Source organism: Amblyomma americanum, chromosome 4, assembly GCF_052857255.1.
Source record: "Amblyomma americanum isolate KBUSLIRL-KWMA chromosome 4, ASM5285725v1, whole genome shotgun sequence".
NCBI classification, from domain to species: Eukaryota; Metazoa; Arthropoda; class Arachnida; order Ixodida; family Ixodidae; genus Amblyomma; species Amblyomma americanum.
Genome location: NC_135500.1, coordinates 33,363,298 through 33,373,909, shown reverse-complemented (window position 1 = coordinate 33,373,909; position 10,612 = coordinate 33,363,298). Strand labels below are relative to the sequence as shown.

The window sequence follows — 10,612 nt, the reverse complement described above, 5'->3', positions numbered from 1 at the left end:
CACCCAGGAGAATGTTTCGAGCGCTATCACACGCTTCCGAAATATCAATAGAGAAGTTGCCAGCAAAATGCAATCGAAAAAATAAATATCCTTTGAGTTTTTCTTCCACAGTTCGTGTTTTTCTTCGCGGCGCCACAAACTGGCAAAATAGTTTCAGACCAGGACAGCCGGAAAGTGGGTAAAAGATTCGGAAAGTGGGTAAAAGTTTCGGAGTGAGTTGGCCGTAATAATGAATTGTGAAGAAAAAGAAGCAAATATTCTTTAAATAAAGCTTTATGGCTGCAGCCTGCTATAGTGGCACGTGGAAATGGGGAAACACGGGAGCGTTATTGTAATCGCGAGGAGCTTTAAAACAATCAATATCAATATACAAGGGGTACAACATCTGGTAGAGGCACTTGGGATTTGGTTGTCATCGCTGTCCATAATAACAAGACAAAAATACATATGTCCCAATAGGCTATATGCATTTTCACCCTGCCCATTGTCTCGACATAGACATTGGATTTGAATGAGGCATAAATACAATCCAAAAGTTTGGTCCCAGAAAAACTGCCCCTTTCAATAGGGGTAAAATTAACATGGCATGACTGTACATTAGCTTCAACAGATGATCATACATGGTACAAAGCTGTTAAGAAACCTATGCGCTATGCAAAAGAAATAATGAGAAAAAAAAACATTGCTGGAAAACGACTGTACCAAACAAAGGAAGAAAAGTAGATTTCAAAACAGCATTCACTTACATATGCAGGAAACCTGGGAATTAGCAAAAAATAGCACTACGTACACTTCAAAACATCAAACAGGAAATGTAGCAGAGGCGCTTTTTAAACCAGCTTTTAGTCTACTGCCGTGGTTCCGGGAAAGAAGTGGCTGGACCACAAGAATGTCTAAAAAGTGCTGTCAACCAACCCCGTAGAAAGTGCCAAGTCGGCCTCAAAGTGGCAGTTACGTCCTCATGAAATACCTCATGGCAGGAGGTCCGCGCTCTTTTTCTCTACTGATTATTAAGAACGACAAAACATTTGGTTCAAACAGAACACATTACTAAAACCATACTGCACAACCATGTGGCAGCTAAAAACAGAATCTGCATGCTTTTACCCTGCATAAAACCATACTACAAACTGGATATAGCAACTGGCTATCTTTAAGGGGGTTTAATGTCCCAAACTGAGTCGGGTTACGAGGAACGCAGTAGTGAATGGCTCCGTAAATATAAACTCCTTGGGGTTCGTTAACGTGCACTGACATCACACGGTACACAAACCTCTAGAATTTCGCCTCCACCAAAATTCAACCGCAGCAGCTGGGATCGAACCTACGGCTTTTGCGTCAGCAGCCGAGCGCCATAACCACTGAGGCAATGCGGCAGCTTGACTATCCTAAACACTACAGACATTCTGTAGTAAAAAGCAACTAAGAGAAGCTGGATGAGGTTGAAATTCAAGCAAGACTTAAAGGCGCTGTGAAACACCTTCCGAGGAGAGCACATCAACTCTCTCAATCACTCCATTTGCTTGTCATGAACATCCGAGCCAAATAATACACCTCTACACCTGCAGAGAACCCACAATCACGCGCCAAAGTTGGCCAGCACTTCCCGGAGACTTACATGCTCGCGCCCTTCTCCATCGCTCACAAATGCGTATATAAGTTGAGAGATGGCTACTGGTTGCATTCTTTCAGACGTCGGGCAGCTACTATGGCCACGGCCAGTAAGCCGCGTAGCTCTGGTGGGTCAGGAAGCTTTGCACCCCGGAGGTGGGGCCGGCAGAGGAGCGCCGACCTTCCAGCGTGCAAAGTGTGATGAGAGGAGAGAATTCAAATTTTGACTGCAGAGAGCTCAGCCGCTACAAAGCGCGTTAAAAAAATTCTTGCTACACAATATTCGTGAACTGGCATGCTTTAACGTCCCAGGCATATTGTAACTTTACTAGAGCCCCTTTCAGAGCTCCTATAAGAGGTTACAAATTTTTCACCTGCTGCGATGGCTCAGGGGCTATGGTACTAGCCTCTTGGCTGTGGCAGCTGCATTCGTTAGGGGGCAAATTGCAGACTCCTGTGTTCTATGCGATGTCAGTGCACATTAAAGAACACCGTCTGGCATTATATCGACTTCATCTGGCTCCTTATTTGTATACCCCCCCCCACTTCATCCCTTCTCTCAGGCGACTTGGCCATAGTTGCAGTGCTTTCATTTTTCAGATTATGTCCCCCTGCCCCAACTCCAACATCACCCTCCTCACAGTTCCCCCTTTACTGCTTTTATCTGCAGCTCCAAAAGGATCTTTTTCGACCGTTTCAAGTCATTCTTAAGCTTAAGATTTTCCATCTCGAGCTGATGGACTGCCGCTCGCTTTGCGAGCTTGTCGCGGTGGTCTGCTCGTAAGAGTCTCATCCGCAGCCGGTGCTCTTTACACTTTTGTGCCCTCTCGGCAGAAATATCGTTAAGGCGAGCTGCTACCTCTTGCTCGACCAGCGACTGCCTATGCATGCCCGCAGTGCGGCTGGTACCTGCTGCGCTTTCTGCAGAGGCAGCAGGAAGCACTGAGGGTGAGGGTGCTGCGGCTGCCGGTGTTGCCGGAACAAAAAAACCGCTTGGCGCAGAGGGCACAGCAGGCGACTGCCTCTGTGAGCTCATGCGGCTGGTACCTGCTGCCCTTGCTGTAGAGGCAGCAGGAAGCACCGAGGGTGCTGCGGTTGCCGTTGTGGCTGATGTTAAGGAGGCTGCCATGGCCACTGGCTCCTCTTCCATTTGCTCATCTTGCTGCGGGCTACCCTCTTCATAGTGCCAGGACCACAGCGGGTCCTCTGCATCACCTAATGCGGAGGAAGTGCTTGCTATTAGACCTTGAAATGAGGGCAAATCCAATGCAATGTCGCTTTAGATCAAGAAACACTTCAATATTTGCTAGTACTGTAGGCTACCTTAGCCTTTGAATGGTTTACAATGAAGTGGGTACTTTAAACGCATTCTGCGCTATTTTGTACGCTTGTATTCGTTGCTTTCAATGTCCTTCAGGTGACATTTTACCATTTTTGGTCATGCAGTAACTCAATCAATGCTTCCGTTAGAGTTCGTTTATGTAACAAAACAGGAGGCATAAAACATGCACTTAGCCTGCTTCGAAGGGAAACATTTCCGGAATACATTCGTCACATACACTGCCAATCATGCTCCTTGGATGACCACCTTAGAAAATATGTTCGGCCAGTGCATTCGCACCTCTTAGCTGTAGCTTTGATAACACTGGTCACACAGGCCAATATTTTTATGACAGGTCAAGACAACACAGATGGCCCAGAAAATTGGACATGGCTACAGCTGTTATGCACACTTTTAATGACAGAAGAGCTCATATGCTCAGAAAAAAAAACAAAATAATAAGCACAGAAGCAGCCTACAACAGCAAAAATGGTCAGACACAAGCGCCAGGCAGGGATGCTGCAATTCATTTTGCTGGAGTGTTTCATCTAACCCTCTAGGCATAAAAACAGAAAAGCAGTACATACACAGAATATGTATTCCAAGAAAAATAATCTCATATATATTTTTTGGAGCTTGCAGTACAATATATATATATATATATATATATATATATATATATATATATATATATATATACATATAAAATAAGTCATACCACTGGCTCCTGGAATAGAACCATCTTGAGTGCGCGAAAGCAGGGCGGCCACCGATGGTGTGGGTTGGGACTCGCCGCCTGGGTCTGCTTGGTGGCGATCACTGTCGAAGGGGTTCGCCAAGCGAACCCCCATGTGGGATGCGACACTGCCAACTCTTTGCAGGTCTTCAGTGAGCTGGCTGGGGGCCGCTGAGCCGCCGCCTAGGTATTCACAGAAAGCGCTGTTACAACCACTGGAAAAATTCCTCGATGAATATTCACAAACACTAAGCACATTCGACATGAACGCCAAAGTATCTTTCAGAATTTAAGCGCTACGAAGCAACGAAAACATGCATGTTTATTCGCGCAAGCAGGAGCCTTTTTCTCTGACAGAAGCACGATATTTGCATTTATTTAGTAATACTCTCCGGGTGAAACAACCTTAAACATGCTGACTCCAAACTGCGGGTGCGTGAAAGCTAGATACTAACTGTGGCGGTGAAAACGCACAGCAAGAAAATTGGCAGCACAAGTTCCAGCACCTCACAGTTCACAATTGGTAGCGAGGTGCTGGAAGTGGCAGAGGAACAGGTCACTTAGGGCAACTAGTGACAGCTGATCCGAATCATCAACGGAAATAATAGTAGGATAAGAATGGAATGGAGTGCATATGGCAGGTTTTCTTAGATCATGAATGTCAGTGTACCACTGTTCCTCAAGAGAAAAGTGGAGGCTAACGAAAAGGGTTCAGCTTAAGTTAAGGACAACACAGCGAGCGACGGAAAGCAAAATGTTAGGTGTAACGTCAAAAGACCAGAAGCAGGCAGAGTGGGCAACTTCTTTTCAATTTTAGGGCGTTATTAATGTAGAGCACAGTGGAGCTGGGCTCACTGGCTTCATAGACAGTCTTTAAAATGCTTAATTTAAGTAACCAAAATCCATCATGTCCCAACAGAAACTGTTAACTGAGCTTTGTTCATGACCATGATTACTAGCATTGAAATAGTATGGATAAACTTTTTTTTAATGCAGTCGATCACTCCTTATGTGCTGAGGTATATATATAGCTGAGGTCAAATTATGAAAAAGGAAATTCGATCAATACCAACGAACGGGAATCGAACCCGCGGCTGCGCGAACAGATCTTTAACGGCTGTTGGGCGAGACCACTACGCTACCGTCGGAGCGAACACACCTCTTGTTAAACTGCTCCACATTCTCGCGCCGTGAATTAGCGTCGTCTTCGACTTTTATTTGCTCCGTCCCGCGGCACTGCCTGCTCACCGTCGTCTTCTACGTAGCACAAATTCATGCTTTCGCTCAGATTCGAATGTCGTAAACATTCTCTGTATTTTTTTTTTGAGGGGCGGAGGGGGAATCTAGTCATAAAATGCAGGCAGCAAGCAATCGGAACAGTTCTGTAATCTGGGAGAGAACCTCTGAATTCGTCAGCAAAAAAGAATCAAAGATGAAAGAAAACAGGACTTACCGGTCTTAAATATCTCCCGGTTGTCGTCCGCTTTCGCCTTTCGCCACTTATTTTTCCAGTTCTCCCAGCATTTCTTCAGCTGGAGCCATGCATGTCCGTGGGCTCACGTTGTGACTGGAGTTGAACTGGGTTTCTATAAGCTCCCACTCTTTCCTTTTCCGTGCAACTGACACTGCATCAGTTCTCTTGTTCTCTAGTACGGCCTTGTGCTTGTCGACGAGGTCGAGAAGAAGATCTCGCTCTACTCTGGAGAAGTTAATTTTGCCCTTCTCCGTTTTCTCCATCACGCGCGCGTCGCAACACAGCACCAAAGAATAACGCAGTACAGAAAACAAAACACACTACAAATGACTACACACTATCAATAAATATAAGACCAAAATATATACGATACAAGCAGTGAATTTACAATTAAAATGCGCGATAACAATATAAAGCAGAGACAAAGAGCTGGCGATGCTGGCGATGATGCAACCGATGGACGCGCGCGAGCGGAAAGACTACGACGTCGACAGGAGCAGTACTACGCGCGCTACTATAGTGACGTCTTTGTTTGTGGCCAGACAAGTAATATTAGTTCTCCAAAGCTAGGCGAAAAAAACTTTTTGTTGTTGTTAAAACGTTAGTTGAGACTTGTACTATGTATTAGCAGCGCTGTTTTGGCGCTTCTGTTCTTTATTTGTTCATGAATTTATTAGATATACCGAAATGTTTGCTTAGCCTCGTTCCCATGGCGCCTACTTACATCTAAAAGCGCTAGTTTCATAAGTGCTGCTTAAGTGCCGTTTTTGAAACTTCCTTCGCCACTCATACTTTACTCAGAACTTAAGTCACGAACTTAAGTCACACCTTAAGTGTCGTTCTTGAATACGGCGGTAAGTGTGCACAAGTTCAAGTTTGTGTTGTTGTGCGGACTGTCACAGGATGCCCTGGAGAACCTCTTCTCCTGCATTCGCTCAAGACACCCAGTGCCGAGGCCACTAGAGTTTAAACTGATGCTCAGGCTCATAATGTTGAGCCAGTTCTTTAATCCAAGCACCAAGGGAAACTATGGCATCGATGACACAGTAGACCTCATTGAGTTCATTGAAATTAAAAAAGCAGCTTTGAAGAACGGTGTGAAGGCAGCAGGAGATGAGATCTTGAACGACAGCCTTCTTGACGATGTTGCTCCCCCTCCCCCTTGATGAGGTGCAAATGGAGTCGCTGGTCTATGTGTCTGGGTACATCACCCATAGCGTGACCAAGAAGTACAAGGTGTGCAGCACATGCAAGGAGAGTCTTGAAGCAGAGCCTGTAGAACAAAACGACCAGCTATTAAAGCTGAAGTCGTATCGGTCGCAGTCGCAACGAAGCCCCCTCACTCGTCCTTCACCTCACGTTATGAGCCTGCTGCAGCATGCCGATAAGGTCTTCCGTGACCACGAGCATGAGGTCTTAACTGTTTCCCTCTTCTCGCTTACGAATGCTAACTTGGACACGTGCAAACTCGCATACAGCTTTCCACATTGCCATGATCTGCAAAGGCGCCTAACCCAAGCTTTCCTCATGCTGCGGCTACGAATTGCACTACGAAAGCTCAGCAGCAAGGCAAGAACTGCCAAGGCGAAATGTGGATCCTAAAGTGTCGGGATGAGGGCGGCTTTGTCTAAAATTCGTTAAAATGTTAGTTGATGTAAGGAAGACGAGCATACGCGCTAGCCGCATGGTCATTGCCTGATGCACGCTTCTGGCTTGACTAGCTGACCTCAGACTGCTGTTGACCCTGCTGCCGTTAAGAAGCTTCTCCGAATAAACCCCACCTTACATTTGGCGCAGGTGCCGGGTAATATCCTCTAGCCCTGAAACTATGCAACCAAACGCTGCCCCCTACCGCGATGCCTAACCACCAAGCCGTACAAGTGAGCCCAGCTGCCATCGTCTCTACTGGTTCTCGGCGCCAGCGAGACCCCGCTAATTTCAGCGGCACGGACAACCATGATGTTGAGGATTGGCTCACATCGTATGAGCGGGTGAGCGCATACAAGTGGCACGCAGAAACCAAACTCACCAATGTGATTTTCTACCTGACGGGCGTGGGGAATCTGTGGTATCAGAAGCACGAGGCGGACATTACGTCATGGCCGTTTTCAAAGCAAACTTCTCAGAGGTATTCGGCCGTACGGCACTTGCATGCGTGGTCGCAGCAGGTAGGGGAGAACTTCACGAGTTACATTGAGGATGTCGTTGATCTGTACAAGAGGGTGAACGCACAGATATCTGAAACCGACAAGATCAGGCATATTCTCAGGTGCATTGATGACGACGCCTTTCAGATGTTGTTGGCGCGAGACCTGCGCATCGTCGTGGAAGTCTTCAACCTATGTCAGAGCTTTGACGAGCTATGCAAGCAGAGGGCTCTGACACGCAAAACACCACGAACGTCGACTCGCTTGATGGCCTGAACAATGCAAGAGACCAGTCATCGCTTTTCACGCGATCAAGAGCCATCACCACAAACAACTGCGAATCTGCGGCACACCATTCAAGAACAGGTCGCTGAGGCTGTCCTGCAAGTCCCTCAGCCCACACCTCTCGCTGCCCCGCTGACATATGCGGACGTTGTTGCGCAACCTCCGGCTACTGGCCTCAGCGTTAGTATTCACCTCGTGCTGACCCGCCGCTAAGCCGTTCTCTGTCTCCTGAGCGCACCGTCTTCCTTGGACGCCGTTCGCCTTCTCCACATCGGCGCTCCATCTCTCCGATGCGAAAGCTTCCCTCGGCCACACAAGAGGAAAACTAGGTGCCGCAGTTCCTGAGGCGAGAACTGCGCTGTCGTCGAAATTTGAAAGGCCTCGTTTGTCTGCCGCTAAATTAATTGAAGTTTTTGTAGAGGGTGTATCTGTGATGGCGCTTGTCGACACCGGTGCTGCGGTTTCTGTCATGGGTGCAGCGCTTTGCCGCTGTTTGAGGAAAGTGAAGACGCCTCTTTCTGGCCTGTCGCTACGAACTGCAAGTGCTCACCTCATCCAGCCGTTAGCAGCGTGTACTACTCGAGTAGTCAGAGAAGACATTTTATATTTGGCAGAGTTCATCGTTCTGCCGTCATGTTCGCATTCGATCATCTTGGGCTGGGACTTCCTATCGCTCCACGACATGGTCATCGACTGTGCTCGGGCTCAAGTAGCGCTCTCTACGTTGCCGAATCCCGGAAATTTGTGGCGCCCCTGTTTCTGCAAAAGTTTTTGTCGCAGAATATACCGATATTCCTGCGTGCTCTTCTCTGATTGTGCCTATCTCCTATGACTGTGTTCGCGATGCCAATGTCATCTTCACACCGCCTCCTACTTTTCTACGCCGCCACTGTCTGCCGCTGCCTTATTCCCTGCTCACTTTATCCGCCGGCCTCACCGCACTGTAGTCAAGAGTTCGACGGAAATCCGTATGGTCAGGCATGGTGATGCAATGAAGTGAAGTAGCAGTCACTGACCAAAGTCAAAAAAAGAAAGACGTTTCGAACCCCGTACGGGTTTCTTGTTCACAGTGAGCAGGACAAGAGCGGTGGCGAATTTATATCCGGAGAATGTGACGTAAAGATTAGGCGTAGATGCCTGGCATGGGGCCAGCGTTCTTGTTTAATGTTGCTTGTGTTGTTTGGATGAATAGCGATTCCAGCAGAAGGCGCGTCGTCAGGTTTCTTTCCTTAGATAAGATGGAGGCATTGCCCCAGTCAATCTGGTGGTTAGTGTCGTGTGCATGACCCGCCAGCGCATTTGTGGCATGCTTTTTGTTTTTCACATCACGTTGGTGGTCCTTTATGCGTCTTGAGAACTTCTCTGTCTCACCGATGTAGGCATGATTGCAGTTCAGGCATGGTATTTTGTAGACGATTCCTGGAAACTGCTCATTTGATAGTCGGTCTTTCACATTCATTAGCTGATTCCGCAGCTTGCTGACAGGCATGTGGGCCACGCGTAAGTCGTATTTTGAGAACACACGAGACAACGCTTCGCTGATACCAGGCATGTATGGAATGCCTGCTCGTGTTCGATACGTCCTACAATCAGTGGTAGCTGGATGTGCAGCTCGTTCTTGTATCTTTGATATGAAGCGGCTCGGATAACCGTTGGCTGACAGTTCTTCGTGCACTCTTTTTAACTCCTTTTCTTGATCTTCTTGGCTTTTGCAGACACGTGTCGCACGTTTGGTCAGTGATGTGACGATGGAGGCTTTGTGCACAACTGGTTGATTTGAATGAAAATTTAAGTACTGGGCTGTGTGCGTAGGCTTTCTGTACACAGAGAACGAAAGGCGATTGTCCCTCCGCTCGACCAGGACATCCAAGAAGGGAAGGCGGTTTTCTTGCTCAAACTCGGCCGTGAACTTCAAGCTTGGTTCGACACTGTTTAGTTCATGTAGAAACCGCGACGCGTCCTCTTTCCTTAATATGCAAAAACAGTCGTCGACATTCCGGTAGAAGACCTTGGGTGCTGGAGTGAAAGCATTCAATACCTTGTCCTCTAGTGCTTCCATGACGAGGTTTGCAGTGATGACCGATATGGAAGCGCCCATCGCAGTGCCTTGGGTCTGTCTGTAGAACTTTGAATTAAAGGAAAAATACGTATTGCTTAGGCAGAACCGTAGCATTGTGCTCAGCTCTGGAACGCCGAAGGGCGTACGACTTGCCAGATTGCGGTCCTTCTCCAACGCTTCCTCGCACGTGGAAACGGCTAGGTCAACCGAGACACTGGTGAAGAGTGCCGTGACGTCGAAGGAGACCATTACGCCCTCGGCGTCCAATTCCATGTCATGCAGTTTCTGAACAAAATTTGAAGAGTTCCCGATGTACGTCCTAGTCTTTCCGGATAAAGGGCTGATCACTTCGTGGAGGTACCCCGAAAGTCGATACAGTGGCGACGTTGTGAAGTCCACTATCGGGCGTAGGGGGACTCCAGGCTTGTGGATCTTCGGTACCGTATATAGCAGGAGCCGAACCATTTGTGCATAGGAGGCGGTAGTAAAGTTTCTTGTTATCCGGGGGCACGAGCTTAAATAGACCGGCCAGCAGTTCTTCCAATTTTGTTTGCAATCTGGCCGTAGGATCGCGTGGTACAGACAAGTAGGTGCCGTCGTTCAGTAAACCGATCATCTTGTCATTGTATTCACTGCGGTTGAGCAGGACGGTAGCATTCCCTTTGTCTGCCGGTAAGATGGCAATCTCCGGGTTCCGTCTGAGATCGCGTATGGCTCGTTTCTCAGCCACAGAGAAGAGGGGCTTATGCCGCCACTTCGAGAAAACGCCAATGGCGCGAGTGCGGGCTTCATCTCGGACGTTCATAGGTAGCAGGCTTACCGCACGCTCAACCGCACAGATTACCTTTTTCTGCTCTGGTGGGCGATCTGTATTAAAGCTCAACCCGCGGCAGAGGACAGAGGTTTCTGCTGCGCTTGGCTTGCAGGAGGAGAGGTTCTCTTTCCTTGGAATCCGAAGAGCATCAATCTTCTTCTCATG

The 10,612-nt window shown here is 47.8% G+C and overlaps 1 protein-coding gene across 1 annotated transcript; it reads right to left on the bottom strand.

Moving 5' to 3' along the window:
• Positions 1 to 2,248: 2,248 nt before the first annotated feature.
• LOC144127638 (uncharacterized) lies at positions 2,249 to 5,199 on the bottom strand. Its single transcript, XM_077660597.1, has 3 exons — positions 5,122 to 5,199; positions 3,651 to 3,851; positions 2,249 to 2,826 (listed from the first exon to the last, which is right to left on the bottom strand). The coding sequence occupies exons 2-3, from the start codon at positions 3,781 to 3,783 to the stop codon at positions 2,249 to 2,251; spliced, it is 711 nt and encodes a 236-aa protein (XP_077516723.1). The 5' UTR covers positions 3,784 to 3,851; positions 5,122 to 5,199.
• Between the last annotated feature and the right edge of the window lie 5,413 nt (positions 5,200 to 10,612).

Coding starts and splice junctions, on each gene's coding strand:
- LOC144127638 (XM_077660597.1), bottom strand. CDS start 3,783: ATGGGGGTTCGCTTGGCGAACCCCTTCGACAGTGATCGCCACCAAGCA. Junction 2,827..3,650: donor TTCTATTCCAGGAGCCAGTG/GTATGACTTATT, acceptor CCTCCGCATTAG/GTGATGCAGAGGACCCGCTG.